This window comes from Oryctolagus cuniculus, chromosome 7 (assembly GCF_964237555.1).
Source record: "Oryctolagus cuniculus chromosome 7, mOryCun1.1, whole genome shotgun sequence".
In the NCBI taxonomy this organism is placed as follows: Eukaryota; Metazoa; Chordata; class Mammalia; order Lagomorpha; family Leporidae; genus Oryctolagus; species Oryctolagus cuniculus.
The window spans coordinates 41289394-41310063 of NC_091438.1; the positions used below are offsets into that span (position 1 = coordinate 41289394).

The 20670-nt window shown below is 44.5% G+C and overlaps 1 protein-coding gene across 6 annotated transcripts; it reads left to right on the forward strand.

The window, feature by feature from the left end:
• The first annotated feature begins 874 nt into the window (after positions 1–874).
• FCRL3 (Fc receptor like 3) lies at positions 875–20184 on the forward strand. 6 transcript variants are annotated; one of them, XM_070077494.1, is made up of 14 exons: positions 875–1085; positions 1236–1367; positions 2111–2131; positions 3121–3363; positions 3838–4098; positions 4712–4996; positions 5759–6043; positions 6400–6678; positions 11304–11582; positions 11941–12054; positions 16023–16050; positions 17055–17131; positions 17692–17760; positions 19637–20184. In XM_070077494.1, exons 2-14 carry the CDS (start codon positions 1274–1276, stop codon positions 19801–19803), a joined length of 2202 nt encoding a protein of 733 aa, XP_069933595.1. In that variant the 5' UTR covers positions 875–1085; positions 1236–1273; the 3' UTR covers positions 19804–20184. The 6 variants fall into 6 exon arrangements, with proteins under 6 accessions (XP_069933595.1, XP_069933596.1, XP_069933598.1 ...); XM_070077495.1 differs by having other exon boundaries at positions 17695–17760; XM_070077497.1 differs by having other exon boundaries at positions 3838–4014.
• Positions 20185–20670: the final 486 nt, after the last annotated feature.

Genomic DNA, 20670 nt, shown 5'->3' on the forward strand with positions numbered 1-20670 from the left:
GTATGGGAATTTCATGAATGAAGAAAGTCGCTAGGGAAAAAAAAAAGTCTGGAACCAGTGTTACACACAGTGTGTTAATCCGTGGCTTGTGGAGCCTGCATACCGTGTCAGAATGCTATTCGAGTCCCGGATGTGCTGTTTCAGATGCAGTGCCTTCATAATGCCCCTGGGAAAACAGCAGAAGATGGCCCACATGGGACAACCAGAAGAGTTCATGGCTCCTGACTTCAGCCTGTTGCAGCCATCTGGGGAATGAACCAGCAAGTGGATGATCTCTCTCTCTCTCTCTCTCTCTCTTTCTATCTCCCTACTCCCTGTCACTCTGCCTTTCAAGTAAATGAATTTTTTTTTAATTTAAGAATGCTTTTTAGAGGATTACTAGTGGACAAAAAGGTTGTGAAATATTAGTCAGAGTTTCTCACAGTCCATTCAACAGTAACCACTACCCTACAACATATGTATAAAATACCTGCTTTCACGAAAGGGTTATTAGAGGCACAGGGGATATAATGGTGGTGAAGACTTAAATGTTAATTAAGGTGAAGAGACAAAAGCAAGCAAGAAAATAATAACAGATATGACAACCAGAAAAGAAAACAGCAACAACAAAAATGCACACAGGGCCTGAAACAGAAAAGAATGGGGTAGGACCTCTGAATTGCAAGATTAGTGAAAGCCTGTTTGAGAATGGCCCTGGCTTTAAAAATAGGGTGGGTTTCATCTGGCTCCTGATTTGCACAGATGTGGGTGGGACTTAGGGACAGCTCCTTTTGCTAATCTGAAAATGTGGGTAAAGTTCATGCCCATTATGTAAACGTCAAAAAGGGTTTTGCACCTGCTTTGACAACCTGATGTGTATGACTCGTGCTAACACATAGCAGGGCACCACATTCATCAGATACGCCCATGTGAGGAGCCTCATGTGGAACCAGTGGCTATGTGAATTCGAGGTGGAACAGGGGATTTCCATTTGAAAGGTGAAGAAACAGCTGCATGAATACTAGCCAATCCACAGCCTGGCACTCTCAGAGAACTCAGGCACTGACCTGCAGAAGTTTCTCTGGAGAGACTTGAACCATTGGGAGGTAATCCCCAACATTTTAAATATACACAGCTTCCGGTGGGGGGGGGGGGTAATAGAAACATCATGTACAAAGGCAGCCCTGTTCATATATTCAGAACTCAAAGTATAATGTGATACTAAGTTCTTCCACTTCCGCTTTCTAATTTTGCAGGTGTTATCTGAGCAGCAACCTCCTATCCTGCTTCCTGGATGAGAGATAAGCCCAGCTTTTGTGAGATGAATGTGCCCAGCCCTCAGCCAGGCCAGGCACCCATGTTCCTGTGGCTGCTGCTGTTGATCCTGGGTGAGTAGCCGGGCCAGGCCGGGGGAATGGTCTCGGTTTCTAAAGTCAGCCGGGGGAATAGCCAGGGAGCTGGTTTCTCTGCTTCCACTCAGGGCTTGGAGACAGACAGCGAGAGATGGGAAATGAGCAGAACTGGGTCCCAGGACAACCGAAAGTCCCTGAATACAACTTCAGAGCCAGCCAAGAATCTGCTTTGGCTTCCCACACATGCTCAAATCCTGGGAAACTTGGACTTTTCTCTCCATGAACCCTCAACTCTATGTCCCTCTTTGCAACGGCCTCAAATGAAATAATTTTTCAGAGAAAGTTACTTCCAAAACCAAGGCACCTGAGGGAAGATCTACTAAGAAACATGACTGTTTCTAAAGTTTTAAATCAACATTTAACTTGAGGTAGAAAAGGTCAGGGAGACCATCGGAATCCCAAGAACTGAGAGGAGGTGATGCCCTCTTTCCGAGTCCTTGCCTGTCTCCGCACTGCTGAGTTGAGGCTAGAGAAGAGAGGGAGGGAACGTGCTACAAAGCAGCGAGGCAAGCCACAGCAGAGCACTGAGCCAGGGTTCCAGGCATTCCATTGCTGTAAAACAAATTCCACTCTACTTTTTCTTGCTTTTATGGGTTGTGAGTGGTATGGAACAGGAGAAAAACTGGAAAGGATAAACTGAAGAAATGATTGTGGTTACACTGTTGGAAAATTTTTCCCAGAGTGTCTAATTGAATCTCTGAATCTTGGCTCCCTCACAGCTCCTGGAAGAGAACAACTGGGTGAGTTTCCCCTTCTTTCTGATCCTCCGGGTCTCCTCCCAGCATATCCCATCCCAAACCTTGTAAATAAGGCTGCAGGGACACGCCAACACCAGTGAGCTTGCTACTGGAGTCATGCCTGTTCTTATGCTGGGCAACAGACTCTCCTCTCACTTCTCCATCTGCAGGTTTCTCAGTCCAGGACGTCTGAGTGTAGAAAGAAAGGGAGCATTTGAGGGGAGGGCGCAAGTAGGAAGCTGATGTTGAGAGAACCTCACATCTGATCTCCTCTGTTCCCTAGACCTCTCCCTGCATGTATCCAAGCTAGTGCCACCACCACAGGACATAGCAATGACTCCAATTCTCAGAGGAAAATGCTACAGTGAACTATTCATTTCCCAAAGAAGTGCAGGGCTCTGCCACGGTTCAACTTCTGGGCCTATCAGTCAGATCCTTCAAGCAGCTCATCCTCTTCCATTCAGATTCTTTATAGTCCCCAATTATTGTGTCCAATCTAGATGAAAAGTTTCCTTCTCATAGAATCTCGGGCTACCAAGGTTTAAAAGTAGTGAGTGCAAAACCAAGCAAACAAAAAAAGTCTGATCATCAAATGCTATCAGCCAAGTAGGAAGTGGTTTTCTAGAGTTCAGAAACTTCCTCTGAGATATGCACATGCCGGCTTCACAGAGATGTGTAAGACAAGAGCATTTCAGAATCAACCCACCTTCTGAGACCTTCATGGTGTTTGTTCAACTACCCATCACATTTGAGAGCTTTGCTGAGCCCATATCAGGAACTGGAGATCTATCCCCAGGATTGCTTGACTATGACCAGGCTGAGCAAAGGATGAGGAAGAATAGAGTGTGTCCCAGATATTTCCCCAGGGACATTTCTCATTCTAGTTCTGACTGAGATTAGCTCCAGGAAACTCCCAGCTGCAAGGCTGAGCCCTCCCCTGCTCTGTGTCCACCTCCTATTTATCTGCCTTCATCTTCGTATTGCCTGTGCAGGAACTCCTCCAAAGGCTGCCCTTCTCCTCGATCCCCCATGGTCCACGACCTTCAAAGGCAGTAAAGTGATTCTCATATGCAAAGATTTCCATTCCCCAGCCTCGAGAGATGTATTTTGGTATCATGATGGGAATGTCTGGAAAACAGAATCTAACAAGATCCAAACTGAACATTCTGGATATTACCAATGCAAAACACGAGGATCTTCCCTCAGTGACCCCGTGCACTTGGAATTTTCAGATGGTGAGGAAAGGAAAGTCAAGCCACTGGGCAGGGTATCTGAGGGCTGGGTTAATTCAGGGACTGCAGAGTTGTAAACAGGCATGGGTGTGTGTGGTGTGCTGACTCCAGAGGGGAAAATAAGGAGCTAGGGCAGCAGCATGGTGCTGTATTGCCCATTTTCTCCATCCAGAGAAGCAATGGCATGCCAGGAGCTAGCTGGCAAAAATGGACTCAGGCCAAAGAAAGGTTTGAGATGTATGGGAGAAAATTCCTCTATTACTTAAGTGCTTGTGGGGGGAATTTCTCAAGGGCATTTTCTAGAAATTATTCACTCTCCTAGGGCAAAGAAGAATTGGGTGTTGGGGTCATGTGGAAACATTGGTGGAGGACATTTGCAGATATGTAAAGGTTGTAGCTCTCACCTCCTGGGCAGAAATGAGGGTGAAAAAAGAAATACCAGGGGACAAACTGAGCGTGCTTCTCGGCTCTTTGCAGACTGGCTGATTCTGCAGGTTTCACACCCTGTCTTTGAAGGAGATGACGTAGTCCTGAGATGCCAGGGGAAAAAAGAAGAGAAGACAAGTAAGAAGGCGTACTATAAGAATTATAAACGACTTCCTGACAATAACGACCCAGATTGCATCACACTAAACTCAGTCTCCAGGGACAATGGTAAATACTATTGTACTGCTATAAGGCAAACATTCATAATTTCATGGACAGAAACCTCAACACCTCTTAACATCCAAGTTCAAGGTAATGGCTGGACTTTTGTGGGTTGTAGGTTTTGGTGGGGAAATGGTGAGAATTGAGGGAGGGGGCTTATCAGTGGGGATTTCCTGAAAAGCCTCTGAAGGGCCAGTCATGGAGGCAGTGGGCTCCACTTGCATGGTTCCCCAACGCCTGAAGTCTGTGCTAAAAACTCAGGTGTTGCCAGCGCCGTGGCTCAATAGGCTAATCCTCTGCCTTGTGGCACCAGCACCCCAGGTTCTAGTCCTGGTCGGGGCACCGGATTCTGTCCCGGTTGCCCCTCTTCCAGGCCAGCTCTCTGCTGTGACCAGGGAGTGCAGTGGAGGATGGCCCAAGTGCTTGGGCCCTGCACCCCATGGGAAACCAGGAGAAGCACCTGGCTCCTGCTTTCGGATCAGCGTGGTGCGCCAGCCGCAGCGCACCGGCCATGGCGGCCATTGGAGGGTGAACCAATGGCAAAGGAAGACCTTTCTCTCTATCTCTCTCTCTCACTGTCCACTCTGCCTGTCAGAAAAAAAAAAAAAAAAAAAAAAAAAAAAAAAAAAAAAAAACCTCAGGTGTTTCTCTCCAGGAGCTCTGCACTTCACTGCCCTGGGGATGGTTGTGTTCTTCTCTCTAGAGCTGTTTCCACAGCCTGTGCTGACAGCGAGCCCCACTCAGCCTACCGAAGGGGGTCTAATGACCCTGACCTGTGAGACCCAGGTCCATCCACAGAAGTCAGATGTCCAGCTCCACTTCCACTTCTACAGAGATGACCAGGGCCTGCAACCAGGCTGGAGTAGCTCCCCAGATTTCCAGATCCCCACGATGAGGAAGGAAGACTCAGGCTCTTACTGGTGTAAGGCAAAGGCAGTAAACAACAACATCATCAAAAAGAGCCCAGGATTCCAGATACATGTGCAGAGTGAGTGTCCAAGGGGCTGTTCTTACAGGGTCAGAGCTGGTAGGGGCAGAGAGAGCAGAACAAGAATATCGCCTGCCTCTTGGGTGGACATGACAGAGAGGGGCTTCCAGCCTTCCTGCAGGTTCAACATTCACCTAACTTTCCTATAACATTCTTTTCCATACAAGTCAGTCATAGTTATCCATCAGTTGCAGGGTGCCCAGCTCTGTGAGGGTTACAAAGATGTTCTTTCATGAGTACACAGACAACAAGAAACCCTACTGGCTTTAGAGGCTGTATGGTGTTTTCATTTCTTGACCTAAACTCTTACAAAATACCGGAGAAAGAGGAATGGGGGCATAAACTAGAATAGTTCGAGAAGAATGTGGGGACGTGGAGGTGAAGCTGCAGAAGTCTTCAAGGGTTTGGATAGGGTTTGGATTTTGAGCAAGGTCACTTCAGATAGAAGTAACATCTCCACTGCTTCCTCTTATTCTGTGGCCCGTCTTTGCATCAGAGATTCCTCGGAGATAAATGCCTGTAAAATGTGACTGCGGGCAACATTCAGTTTAGGAAGATGGTGGACCTGGGTGCCCACATTCCCCAAAGATGAGAATTGCTGTGGGAGTGGGGAGTAATGCTGCTCCATTTGTAATTTCCCATTTCCTACCTTAGACCCCTGCCTATGGCTGCTATTGGTTTATTCATGGCAGCATCAATCCTCTCCTGGACTTCGTGGTTCCTGTCATTGGTGCCTTCACATGCCATCTTGTGTGTTCCCAGGAATCCCTGTATCTGAGGTGAATCTAGAGATCCGGCCCCATGGGGGGAACCTGACTGAAGGAGAAGACATGGTCCTTATCTGCTCAGTGGCCAATGGCACAGGGGCCGTCACATTCTCCTGGCATCGAGACGGAACAGTGAGTCTGGGCAGAAAGACCCAGCATTCCCTGTTGGCAGAGCTGCAGGTGCCTGCTGTGAAGGAGCACCATGCTGGGAGATACTACTGTGCAGCTGACAACAATCACGTTCCAATCCTCAGCAAGTGGATTACAGTCACCGTGAGAAGTGAGTTCTCAGGCCAGGGTCTAAGTTCTCCATCAGCTGTGAGCAACTTCTGGGGAGATAAAGGAACAGGGGTGTGGGGATTCAAAAGCTGTCCAAGAGAGCCGTCCAAAGATGGCTGATACGAGTTGAAAACACTTTACCCCTAGAGTAAAGGACTGAGGGGTGGCAAAAAGCAAAATTACCCCAGAAGACTTCTTTGACTTTAGGAAATGCTTGTGATTCCTGGATGAGGACAGTGTAGTCAGTGGGGAACAGAAATGACCCATGGATGTATCTACTTCTAGTCTCCTTGAAGAGTGTCGTGAACTTGTCACGGGGTTGGGCTCCTTTTCTGACAGCCCTTTTGTCTCCCTCAGTACCAGTGTCTTGCCCTGTCCTCACCTTCAGGGCCTCTGAGGCCCGGACTGTGGTGGGGGATGTGATGGAATTCCACTGTGAGGCCCTGAGAGGGTCTCCTCCAATCCTGTACCGGTTTTATCACGAGAACATCACCCTGGGGAGCAGCTCAGCCCCCACTGGAGGAGGAGCCGCCTTCAACCTCTCCCTGACAGCAGCACATTCTGGAAACTACTCCTGTGAGGCTGACAATGGCCTGGGGGCCCAGCGCAGTCACAGAGTGAGTCTCACTGTCATAGGTAAGCAAGATACGTTCACAGCAGTTAAGAGCCAGCAGCAGACCACGTCCTCCCACAGACAGAGCTAGACTGAACTATTTGTTTGTGTGAAACCACAGCAAACTTCTGCCTCTACTTTCAAACTCTGGGATTCTTCCTTATGACTACACATTCAGTAACTCAGACCTGTACTTTATTTCCTCTGCCATTGTCATGGATAGTTATACAGCCTACACAGTCTTTCTATTAAGCACAAAGACTTTCCAACATATCAGATATATGATGATTCAGCAATCACTGATAATGAATATGGTGTAGAAAGTCTTACTTCTGAGTTCCTTTGTTTAGAAACAAATGATCAGGCCGGCGCCGTGGCTCAATAGGCTAATCCTCTGCCTGCGGTGCCAGCACCCCCGGTTGTAGTTCCGGTCAGGGTGCCGGATTCTGTCCCAGTTGCTCCTCTTCCAGTCCAGCTCTCTGCTGTGTCCTGGGAAGGCAGTGGAGGATAGCCCAAGTCCTTGGGCCCTGCACCCACATGGGAGACCAGAAGGAAGCACCTGGCTCCCTGGCTTTGGATCGACGCTGTGCGCCGGCCGTAGCGGCCATTTGGGGAGTGAACCAATGGAAGGAAGACCTTTCTCTCTGTCCCTCTCTCTCACTAACTCTTCCTGTCAAAAAAAAAAAAAAAAAAAAAGAAGAAGCAGATGGTAAAATAAAAGAGATGTTCCAATGACTCCCGGTGATTCAAATCCATACCATCCATGGATTTTGCCATTAACTTGCTGTTTCAGGATTCTAAATTATTAGAACAATTATCATGTTTGGTTAACAGTGATTTTCAATGGGCCCACTTAAATTATATTTAGCTTTTAGGTCCACTATTAGAGCTGGGAATGTTAGACAGTGTTCTGAAAGTAGTACTCTAGTTTTGCACAAGAAAATATTCTGTTAGGGAAGCCTCTTCACTAATGTTGTCCTTGCTTTCCTCACTTACAAAGTAATTGAGGCAAGTAAATCATGGAGGTTCAACAATTCTTGATCTCATAACTTTCTCAGGCAAAAATGTTGAACACGCTCCCCAATTATTTATTTATTAATTAAATTTATATACAAAAGGGTACTTCAAAATGTTTGTGGAAAATGGAATTAAAAGATAAATTTACTTTGGCACAAAACACTTGAAACCTATGTAGTTTTTTCATAGTAAGCATTGTCCATCAAAATTTTGAGGACCCCCTATGCCTGGATTTAAACATTTTGCACCTTTAAGTTCATTTCCCACAAACTTTTTTAAACCTCATCATACATGTACTGCTGTACTAAATACATACATGGCAAAGGAAGCAAATAAGTATAAATTAAATAAGGAAGAAATGAACAATATTTTAAGATCTTTGACTTAAAATCTAACTAAATTTATAGTTGAATATGCTTCATTTAATTTTGAAAAATGTACTTTACTTTTTGTGGTAGAGTTACTTGAGGTTTGGCTCTGAGCTTGGTTTATTTCAATTGGTTTCCGTAATGATTATTGCTTAAAAAGCTATCTTACCAATACATCCAAGTAAAAGTATAATATCACTTGTTGCTTTTTCAGATCTGTGGTACTCATTTTTATTTTTTTTTGACTTTTGTTTAGTAAATATAAATTTCCAAAGTACAGTTTATGGATTACAATGGCTTTCCCTCCCCATAACTTCCCTCCCACTGGCACCCATCCCATCTCCCACTCCCTCTCTCATTCCATTCACATCAAGATTTATTTTCAATTATCTTTATATACAGAAGATCGATTTAGTATATACTAAGTAAAGATTTCATCAGTGTGCACCCACACGGAAACACAAAGTGTAAAATACTGTTTCAGTACTAGTTAAGGCATTACTTCACATTGGACAACACATTAAGGACAGATCCCACATGAGGAGTAAGCAAGTACAGTAAGTAAGTAAGTACACAGTGACTCCTGTTGTTGACAATTTGACACTCTTGTTTATGGCATCAGTAATCTCCCTAGGCTCTAGTCATGAGTTGCCAAGGCTATGGAAGCCTTTTGAGTTCGCCGATTTCAATCTTATTCAGACAGGGTCATAGTCAAAGTGGAAGCTCTCTCCTCCCTTCAGAGAAAGGTACCTCCTTCTTTGATGGCCCTATTTTTTCCACTTGGATCTCACTAGCAGAGATCTTTCACTTAGGTGTTTGTTTTTGTTTTTTTTTTTTTTTGCCAGAGTGTCTTGGCTTTCCATGCCTAAAATACTCTCATGGGCTCTTCAGCCAGATCCGACTGCCTTAAGGGCTGATTATGAGGCCAGAGTGCTATTTAGGACATCTGCCATTCTATCAGTCTGTTGTGTATCCCGCTTCCCATGTTGGATAGTTCTCTCCCTTTTTTATTCTATCAGTTAGTATTAGCAGACACTAGTCTTGTTTGTGTGATCCCTTTGACTCTTAGGCCTATCAATGTGATCAATTGTGAACAGAAATTGATCACTTGGACTAGTGAGGTGGCATTGGTACGTGCAACCTTGATGGGATTGTATTCAACCTCATGCACTAATTATGTAAAGGTATTCATCGCTACTTGGCTGGTATATTTATAGTTTCATTGATGTCATCAGCTATTCTTGTAAAGTAAGTAGGAAGTGGAAATACTGTTAGTCTGACTTTACAAAAAAATGGTTCAAGCCTTGGAAGAATTACAAACTATTTGCAATACTGTTTCCATGAACTCTTATAGCCACTGATCACCAAAAAAAAAAATCACCAAAAATAGGTACTAGTCTTTCTTCATAAAAAAAATACTTGATTCAGGTGTACATTTAATTCCTCTTTTTATAAATTTAATACAAAATAATTAAACAACTTTCATTTGATATTAAAAGGTTTGTAGACATTCCCCAATCACATTACAATGCAGTAAAATGATTCTGTTATTTAATCTGTGAAAACAATTACAATGCAGTAAAATGATTTTATTTAAATTAATCTGCGAAAACAATCAAGTTGCCAACTGAAAGAGTAACCATTTCTAACATGCTGACAGTAAAAATACAAGTGAAGATATCACTGCCCACCCTTCCACACCATGGAGGCCCCCTACCTTCCCAGAAACTCCTGAACTATCCCAGCACAAGGTATAGCATATTGCCTAAGCAAGGATGCCAATGCAAATATTTGCAAAGAATTAGGAAAAGAATGTCTTTCTGGATTTCAAGCTCAAAACTAAAGACTTTTAAACATTCTCATATCTTCTCACACCCAATGAGATACTCTGCACCCTACCTTGAAGACCACTGGCATTGATAACCATGGCCTCTTCTAGTCCTACAATAATTCTCTGATTTTAGGGGAATGTGTTTGTGGAACCCAAAGTTTGGTGAGCCCTGGAGGGAGGCACATAAAGGAAGAAGTTGAAAATATCTGCTCCCAGATTGCAGAAAACTCAGAGGTGTGGGTGGAAGGCACACTGAGATTCACAAAAAATCCCTGGATCTCTCTTCATATTGTCCAGATTGCTTTGTATTGCAGAGGGTACACAGAAGCGACAACCCAAACTGGTCATTTCAATTTAGCCTACACTTCCAACATCAAGACTTGACATCTTTACACGGAGACAGCAAGTACCATCTTTCTTGCAGCCAGCAGATGGCTCAAGTCAAGTCTGATAATTGCCATTCATTGAATGGTCTCCACATTTGCACTCACTCCCCTTTACCCAACCTCTGATGCAAAGCAGAGTTGAAAATCTTTACCAAGCCTCATTTGCCAATGAAGCACTCAGTCCTGCAGACAAAGGGGCTCATCCAGGTTTCTTCATTTCCTCACAGCTTGGCAGAACCAGCAATCTGACCATCCACATTTGACATTCCACTTTTGTGGTTTCCTGTTCTCCTTAACTACTCTATTTCCATAAGTATTAAATTAAAATAGATATCACTGTTATTCGTGATGCCTCTGGCTACTTTTGTGCCAATTTGTATCAATACAGTTATCCACTTAATGACCAATTATTAGGCAACTATTACATCCAGGGAAAGCTCTAGTAGCTGGAAATATAGCAATGAACAAACAGGTAAATCTCCATTATGATGGAAGTTACATTCCCTTAGAGGAACTAGAAATGCAACAGTGAATGGCACACAGATAGATGGATAGAGGGAAAGGTGGATAGATGGATGGACAGACAGATGTTAGATAGTGCAAATTGTTATGTAGAAAAATAAAGGAAGGTAATTGAGTAGACAATAATCAAGCCTCAATTTATATCGTTGTGGAAGTATCTGTCTTAGAGCTAATATTCAGAGGTAAGAATATTCAGAAATGAAACTATTGCAGTTACTATTTCTGTCAGTAATAATAGCTCAGATTAATTGAAAATTTTACATACATGGTTCTTAATACAATCACTTGAACCATCATTTATTATTAGCTCCATTTTATAGAGCAATAAACTGAGACTTCAAAAAATTAATCTTTTTTAAAAAATCAAAATCCTGGCTAATAAAGGGCAGAGACAAGATTTAAGCCCAGGTTTTCACAAATCCAGGTCTATTTTCCTACTAAAATTTCACTGCATGTTTTCATATTAGGTTCTTTCAGATACACCCTGAAGCAAAATTGCCAATGACCTGCTTTTCCTCTTGCAGTTCCAGTGTCTCGCCCTGTCCTCACCCTCGTGGTCCCTGGGGCCTGGGCTATGGTGGGAGACGTGGTGGAGCTGCACTGTGAGGCCCCGAGAGGGTCTCCTCCAATCTTGTACTGGTTTTATCACGAGAACATCACCTTGGGGAACAGCTCAGCCCCCACTGGAGGAGGAGCCACCTTCAACCTCTCCCTGACAGCAGCACATTCTGGAAACTACTCCTGTGAGGCTGACAATGGCCTGGGGGCCCAGCGCAGTGAGGTGGTGACATTCAACTTCACAGGTGTGTTAATGGTACCTGGGCTAAAAGTTAGTTATGTTCAGTTTAATATTTCTCCAACAGGTTATACAGATTCTACCATAGTCAAAGAATTTCTGGAAATGCACACCAAGGCTTGAGACTTCTGGAGCTTGTGCTGGTTTTATGGAGGGAAGAAAAGGGAACAAATTTTTAATCTTAGCTGCTGGCAACCACCCTTCAAGTACCATTGTAATGAAAATTAGAAATTGTAGGAGATAATTTAAATGGATCAGACCTCAACAGATACCTTCTTTGATAGATCTCTAGCCCCAGCTGCATGGTTTTTGCCTAGATCCAAAGTCTTTGCCCCTGGAACTCAGGCCTGGATCTCCTTACTCAGGTGCTTCCAAGAGCAGAATAGGCCTCGTCACGGCAGGAGCCAGTGGGGGACTCATCGTTGGTCTTGCCTCTGCTACCGCTCTGCTGCTCCACCTCAGGACCCGGAGGAAATCGGGTGAGTGTCTGTGTCTTACCCTCTGATGTTGTGACTTTGCCACTGCTACGATGATTTGGAGTTGTGTGGTGTGTGAAGGCCACTTACACCCTTCCAAGTCCTAGGTGCTCAGTTGTATTACCCACAGTCACTCTATAGGCAACACTAACAAAAATGTAGAACAAACTTTTCAATGAGGTTTCAGCTTCATGTGTTTGACATTAGAGTTCCGTTTCCAATTAAAAATTAGAAAATTAAGTATTTACTATTACATCACTGTTCCAAATCCTACTGGAAACAAAAGGGAGGAAAAATAAGCCCTCTATTTATAACAAAAAGTGGATAATTGTCTTAGGTGTAAGTCATGAGCTCTAAGAGTTACTTCAATATCAGTCAAATATGGTAAAATTTGGATCAAATTAGTAGACAATCCTGGAAATAAGATTAAAAATCCAATTTCTGATAGTTTCTTTCCAATATGTTGAAATATAATTTTTTGTTAATCTTATATCCTGAGACCTGGCTAAACTCAGTCCTTAATTCTAACACCTATTTTATTGATTTCATCAGATTTTTCCCCATAGATGGTCACATTTGCTAATAAGGAAAGTTTGACTCCTTCCATTTCCACCTTATTTCCCTTTTTTTTTTATTTGCTTGCACTGGCTACAACCTCCTGTACAATGCTGAATAAAAGTGAGAAGAGCAGAAATTCTTGTCCTGTTTCTGATCTATGTGAAAAGAATTCAGCCATTCAGCATTAAGTATTATGTTAACCTATGGGGGTTTTGTAGATGCTTTTTACCTGACTGAGGAAGCCTGAGCATTTCTAATTTGCTGAGAGTTTTTATAAGAATAGATGTACATAGAAGAATTTTTCTGTATTGAGAAAATCACATGGTTTACTTTTTCATCTCTTGTTAAGATAAACTGAGTACTGAAGTAGCCTTGCACTTCTGGGGTCTGCTCAGTTTGCTTATGATTGTTAGACTTCATTTGCTACAATTTTGTCTCCATTAGTATCATAGATTCTGAAATAGCATTTGTTATTAGTAGACTAATAAAATATCTCTTTTACCTTTTATTGTCTCTATCTCTAAAGTGAATTTTAAAAAAATAATTGTCATTTGTGAAATATATATATTTTTTATTATTTATTTGACAGAGTTAGTGAGAGAGAGGGACAGAGAGAAAGGTCTTCCTTCTGTTGGTTCACCCCCCAAATGGCCACTACGGCCGGAACTATGCCAATCTGAAGCCAGGAGCCAGGTGCTTCCTCCTGGTCTCCCACGCAGGTGCAGGGTTTCAAGCACTTGGGCCATCCCCTACTGCCTTCCCAGGCCACAGCAGAGAGCCAGACTAGAAGAGGAGCAACTGGGACTAGAACCCAGTGCCCATATGGGATGCTGGCGCCACAGGTGGAGGATTAACCAAGTGAACCATGGCACCGGCCCCCTTGTGAAATATATATATATATATTTCACAGGCAGAGTGGACAGAGAGAGAGAGACAGAGAGAAAGGTCTTCCTTTGCTGTTGGTTCACCCTCCAATGGCCGCCACGGGCAGCGCACTGCGGCCGATGCACTGCGCTGATCCGAAGGAAGGAGCCAGGTGCTTCTCCTGGTCTCCCATGGGGTGTAGGGCCCAAGCACTTGGGCCATCCTCCACTGTACTCCCTGGCCACAGCAGAGAGCTGGCCTGGAAGAGGGCAACCGGACAGAATCTGGCACCCCGACCAGGACTAGAACCCGGTGTGCCGGCGCCAAAGGCGGAGGATTAGCCTAGTGAGCCAAGGCGCTGGCCAAGAAATACATTTCTACTGACCTAGAATTCTAGAGGTTAACAGTTTCTTTTTCTTTCAGTACTTCAAAGGTATTTCTCACTTTCTACTTGAGTGCATTGTTTTCAGCAAGGAATCGGTTGTAATTGTTACCTCTGTTCTATTACTGCTTTTTAAAATCCATGAATATTTTCATAAATCTTTGAATGTATGGATTTTTTTTTTCCAGTGCTTTGGGTTGCAAGGTTTCAAGACTGCAGATGTTGGAATCACTATTCCTTTACTTTCCCTATGAATCCCCTGCTCCCACTACCGTCACTGTGTTGTTAACATGGCAACTCCTCTCTGTCAGAACAAAGACTTCTGTCCTCTCTTTCTCAGGGTTCCTACTGGAAATCAAGCATATAATCTAAACATTCAGACCCCAACTTGGTGAAAAACCTCACACATCTTCCTTCAGGAGTACAGATTTAAAGGGCTACTGACAAAGATGGGAACTAGAAGGAGGCTTGAACTGGGCAGACAGGAAAGATTTTAGTACCTTGGTGATGTTGTAAAACTCCCTTGTTGTTAAGGGTGATGAAGTAGGCTTCCAGGTTAGACTTCTACATAGACAACTATTATAAAACCGTCAGCTTGTCATTTTTTAGTCCTCAAAATACAAACATATTTTTTCATTTATTTAAAAAAATCTTTATGGGATAGTTTTAACTGGTAGACATGCTACTGGGAATACTAAAAAAGAAAAAGAAATAAAAACAAGATTTATAGCCTCAAGAAGCACATACTTTCATGAACGAGAGAATTAGAAGCAAGTATAGAAGTAGAGTATCACAATGCAATGTGTTGGTTTTAACATTACTTGATTCTATGTTCCTGAGAGTAGGCCACTTAGTCCAGCTGCCAGTTGACCTCAAGGAAAGCTCAGGAGGAGGAAAAATAACTTGAGATTAGCCAGGTGAAAAGAAAAGGAAAAAGAGTTGTGTAAAGATCAATATGTAGATGACACACAGTCCAGTGTTGCTGGAATGGGTTTGCAGGGGTCATTGATAGAGAAAGTGGGGCTTGAGCCTAGTCTCATTGGTTCATACTGGTGTAAGAATTTGTATCCGCTTCTGGGGCTGGTGCCATGGCACAGTAGGTTAATCTTCCACCTGCGGTGCCAGCATCCCATATGGGCGCCAGTTCTAGTCCCTGCTATCCCTCTTCCAGTCCTCTGCTATGGCCTGAGAAAACAGTAAGAAGATGGCCCAAGTCCTTGGGCCCTTCACCCACATGGGAGACTAGGAAGAAGCACTTTGCTCCTGGCTTCATATTGGCGCAGCTCCAGCCATTGCGGCCATTTGGGGAGTGAATCAAGGGAAGAAAGACCTTTCTCTCTGTCTTTCTGTCTCACTGTCTGTAACTCTAACTCTCAAATAAAATAAATAAAATCTTAAAAAAAAAAAAAAAAAAAAGAATCTGGCCGGCGCCGCGGCTCACTAGGCTAATCCTCCACCTTGTGGCGCCGGCATACCGGGTTCTAGTCCCAGTCGGGGCGCCAGATTCTGTCCCGGTTGCCCCTCTTCCAGGCCAGCTCTCTGCTGTGGCCAGGGAGTGCAGTGGAGGATGGCCCAGGTGCTTGGGCCCTGCACCCCATGGGAGACCAGGAGAAGCACCTGGCTCCTGCCATCGGATCAGCTTGGTGCACCGGCCGCAGTGTGCCAGCCGTGGCGGCCATTGGAGGGTGAACCAAGGGCAAAAGGAAGACCTTTCTCTCTGTCTCTCTCTCTCACTATCCACTCTGCCTGTCAAAAAAAAAAAAAAGAATCCGTATCCACTTCAACACCCTCCTGGCCTCTCCAGGCCTTGTCTCCCTCTTTCTGCTTTGTCAGACTACAGTTAGGATAAAGGAGTGGAGTGTAGGGGAAGCACTTGACCCAGAGTTGAACACAAATGTGTCTCACTTTGCTACCCAGTCACAACTAGAGGTGTTGTTTAAATAGCTATTTCTGATTGGAAAATGACTTAGAATAAGGGTAACTCTGCAAATGTCTTTTAAGACCCTATTTGCCTTGCCTGTAACATGGCAGGGCTGGTGGAGCTTGGTGGGTCCCAGAGATTTGCCATAGCTGAGACCTGAAAAGCATCTGATTCTGGGGTGGAGCATCCTGCAGTAGAGCTCATCCTCACTGGCTCACCATCAATATCCCCTTGCTTGTTTTCCAGGAGGACCTTCTGCCCCTGGCACATCCAGGTGAGGTCTCTGCTTCTTGTGCTGCCAACATTCCCAGGATTTATTTAGAGCCACAATGTAAGAACAGGGAGTTATGTCTATTTTCAAAAGATTTGCATGGACTTCCTCTTAATATTTTTAACATTCTTATGAAATCCAAAACTGTGGTGAGGAGGACACTTTCATTCACATTATGCATGCTTCTCATTCAGTCTATTTATACAGAGAATTCGTCTTATTAGCTATTTGTGTTCATTTATCTGCTTCTTTAAATGTGCTCCAGTAGAAAATTGACCACTGATGTCTTACTGACAACATCCTCACAATGCTACAGTTCACTGAGTCCCTCATCCCTTCATTCACACACTCATTTAGGAAATGACTATTGGAATGCTGCAACTGTTCAATTCCTAATATTAAATGCAGATGAAAATGATACTGGGGAAAACTCAATTTTCTTAAAGAGTCCTCATGGTATCTTACAGGAAATGCAGGTTATTATACTATGAAGTAGAAAATTGAAAGGATCATTAGTAAAGACAGAAGTCAAATTCTGTGGGGATGCACAAGTCTTTATGTATTGATGTTTAAGTGTGTACATATCTTTGCAAATGAGTTTGAAAGTTAGCCAAATATGAGTTTTTACCCTATCAAAGGGGCTTTGAGATTCTACAGCTTTCCCCCTGAAATTTCTGTGACCAACCTAACCCCTAATGCTCCATCTTTTGTCATACTACTTCTAATGTGTTCTTGAAAGAGCCATGCAGAAGCAACCATAGTATTTTTTTATGAATTGTGCTGTACTTCCTAAATACTGATTTCTTTCTTTGAGATTCTGTGTAACCCACATATATTTCTCACACACACACACACACACACACACCTTGGTTTTTTTTAAAGTTTTTAACAATTCAATGTGCTTTGCAAATGCAATTCCAAGAGCATAATGACACTTTTTATCCATATATCTTTCTTCTGTGTCACAATTATAATCCCAATGAGTGTCAAGAGCCTTCCTTTTCCAGGACCTCCAACATACACCCCCAAGAGCTTTCCTATTCTGAGCCACCAGACATGATGGAGTTCCAGCCTGTGTATAATGGTGAGCATTCCCTAAGAGCAGAGGGCTCCAAGGTGCCAGGGAAGGAGGAGCAGTAGAGCCAGTGGGTAGACCTGTCACACCCAGTTTTTTTTTTTTTAAGATTTATTTATTTATTTGAAAGTCAGAGTTATACAGAGAGGAGAGGCAGAGAGACAGAGAGGTCTTCTATCCAATGCTTCACTCCCCAGATGGCCACAATGACTGGAGTTGCACCAATCCAAAGCCAGGAGCCAGGAGCTTCCTCCGGGTCTCCCACATGGGTGCAGGGGCCTAAGGACTTGAGCCATCTTCTACTGCTCTCCCAGGCCACAGCAAAGAGCTAGATAGGAAGTAGAGCATCCAAGTCTCGAACCAGCGCCCATATGGGATGCCGGTGCTTCAGGCCAGGGCATTAACCCCGCTGCGCCACAGCGCCGGCCTCTCATGTCCAGTTTTAAAGTGACCTTCCTGGCATCATATTGGATATAGAAGGGGGTATGAACTCGGTGGGTGGGGAAGAAGGTCTAGAATGCGGGACTCTTGACTACAGTCAATGATAATTTCTTCTCCTCTCTTTGCAGTAGATCATAGAGAGAGTGACCTGGTTTATTCCCAGATCTGGATCACTCAGAATGCAAATAAAAATCCAGGTGAGCTGTCTTTCAAACAAGTATAAGTGAGGTGGAAAGTGTTATCAGATCCAGCAAGCAAAGTGTCCTTGATCAGAGTCATTTCAAATATGAATCCAATATGGAAGGCATCGCCTGTTCCTTCTGTTACCAATCATATCATCTGTCCATACCCTCTAACTTATTCATGCTGTCACATTGCTCTATAGACTCTTTGGGGACAGAAAGTGTGACTCTTTCACTAATATTTCATAGTATCTAGCACAATGCTTAAAAAACCATAGGCCCCTTTAAAATACTCATTGGATGAGTGATGAACAGTATTTGCTAAATTAAACCTCTTATAAACTAGTGTGTAGATAATTATAATTCTCCTACCTGATCTCACTTTTAAACTTGTTCCCCAACAACCTTGCAACAATATGTTTCCTACACAATCCCTCTGAGGTGCCCACGGATCACATAATTGTTTACTCTAACTGCCATGAAAATTTCTCTATTCCAAAGCTTGACCCTTGCCAACCTTGCATTCCGACATCGATGTCCTTCCTACAACCACACTGAACTTGGCATTTTCATGCTTTGGCATATGTCCTTCTTACTTGTCCTAATACATCCTTGCCCTACTGTAGCTGGTGACCCCTGTGCACATTCCAATACACAACTCAGGCACTACTGTGAATCCCATGTGATTCTTAGCGCCCCTCCCTGTGTTCCTACCTGGATTAAGTGATGATCCTTTGTGACAGTAGCCTTTCTTTCTTCCTTTCTTTCTTTCTTTCTTTCTTTCTTTCTTTCTTTCTTTCTTTCTTTCTTTCTTTCTTTCTCTCTCTCTCTCTCTCTCTTTCTTTCTTTCTTTCTTTCTTTCTTTCTTTCTTTCTTTCTTTCGACAGGCAGAGTGGATAGTGAGAGAGAGAGAGAGACAGAGAGAAAGGTCTTCCTTTGCCATTGATTCACCCTCCAATGGCCGCCACAGCCTGGCTTCTGATCCACCCAGCTCTGGCTGTTGCCCCAGCTCTGCTGTTGCAACCATTTGGGGAATGCACCAGTGGATAGAAGAGTCAGTCTCTCTCTCTCTCTCTCTCTCTCTCTCTCTCTCTCCCCCCCCCCATCCTTCTTCCTCTCTCTCTCTTTGCAACTCTGTCTTTAAAAAAAGAAAGAAAATTCAATGTGTTTCTCTTCTATCTTTGCCAGGCATCTTTTTCATTTATTTATACAGTCAGTAAACATTCATTAAATAACAACCTTCTATTAGGTATTAGGTAAGCTATTAAGAGGTGGGAATGACAAAACTCAGCCCATATGATCAGGGAGCCTGTAATTTTGAAGGGGAGAAATGGGTAAAAAATCTTATGGACACCAAGAGAGAAATGCTACTGTGGCCGGCGCTGCAGCTCAAAAGTCTAATCCTCGGCCTGCAGTGCCGGCACCCCGGGTTCTAGTTCCGGTCGGGGCGCTGGATTCTGTCCCGGTTGCCCCTCTTCCAGGCCAGCCCTCTGCTGTGGCCAGGGAGTGCAGTGGAGGATGGCCCAAGTGCTTGGGCCCTGCACCCCATGGGAGACCAGGAAAAGCACCTGGCTCCTGGCTCCTGCCATCGGATCAGCGCAATGCACCAGCTGCAGTGCACCGGCCGCGGCGGCCATTGGAGGATGAACCAACGGCAAAGGAAGACCTTTCTCTCTGTCTCTCTCTCTCTGTCCACTCTGCCTGTCAAAAAAAAAAAAAAAAAAAAGATTGCCCGGGAATGCAATGCTGTTAGAAGTTGGAATTTATTTCCCACAGTTTAATACTTTGCTACTTGCATCCAACAGCAGATTCACCGAGGATGCCCCACCAGGTTATGGTGAGTCACATTCCCTGTCTTTCTCTCCTCCTTCTCCTTCGCATCTGTGTTTAGATACTTACCTGTGTGGGTTTCACCAGGAACCCACAGTCATTTACTCCGAGTTGAAGGCACACACAGATGACTGTGCCGAGAAGTCCAGCAGGAAAGGCAGTGCCCATGAAGATGCTACAGACAATTATGAGAACGTCCTGAGTGCATCAGCAGCCTTGAGGCACTAGCCCTTGCCAGAGCGTTGCACAGACATCCCTCAGGGGGAAAGCCTGCGCTGTTCTCCCAGTTCTCTCCAACCTGCTCCCTCCCAGACTTGCAGACGCCTCCAGCCTGGGCTGCAAGGAACAAAGGCTTGGCAGAAGGTCCTCCAACCTCCTGTAGACCTGACTGTGTGTCCCAGAGGGACAGAAGGGGTAGCATCTGAGCAAGTGCTGGGTTCTTCTCACAGTGGAGACCCACAGGGAACAGGGGGCCTCAGCTCCTAGGGCTGTGGAACACAGGAGGAGGGTGGTCTAGCCTGGGTCACAAGGACACTGTCACCACCATTGGATCTGTGTGACTGAAAACTCTTCATGGGCTGTGTGTATATAAATAATTTGTTCCAGGCTGGCGCCACGGCTCACTAGGCTAATCCTCCACCTTGCGGCGCCGGCACACCGGGTTCTAGTCCCGGTTGGGGCGCCGGGTTCTGTCCCGGTTGCCCCTCTTCCAGGCCAGCTCTCTGCTGTGGCCCGGGAAGGCAGTGGAGGATGGCCCAAGTGCTTGGGCCCTGCACCCCATGGGAGACCAGGAGAAGCACCTGGCTCCTGCCTTCGGATCAGTGCAGTGCGCCAGCCGCAGCGCGCTGTCCGTGGCGGCCACTGGAGGGTGAACCAGCGGCAAAAGGAAAACCTTTCTCACTGTCTCTCTCACTCACTATCCACTCTGCCTGTCAAAAAAATAAAATAAATAAATAAACAATTTGTTCCAAACATTGTATTTGCTTTCTTGTGTGGCTGATAGTGGCATTGCTAATGTGTTAATGTGTATGTTGTGCTCTTCCTACCAACTGAAAGCAATTAAAGAAAAAGAGTTTGAGGTGGCTCTATCTGAAA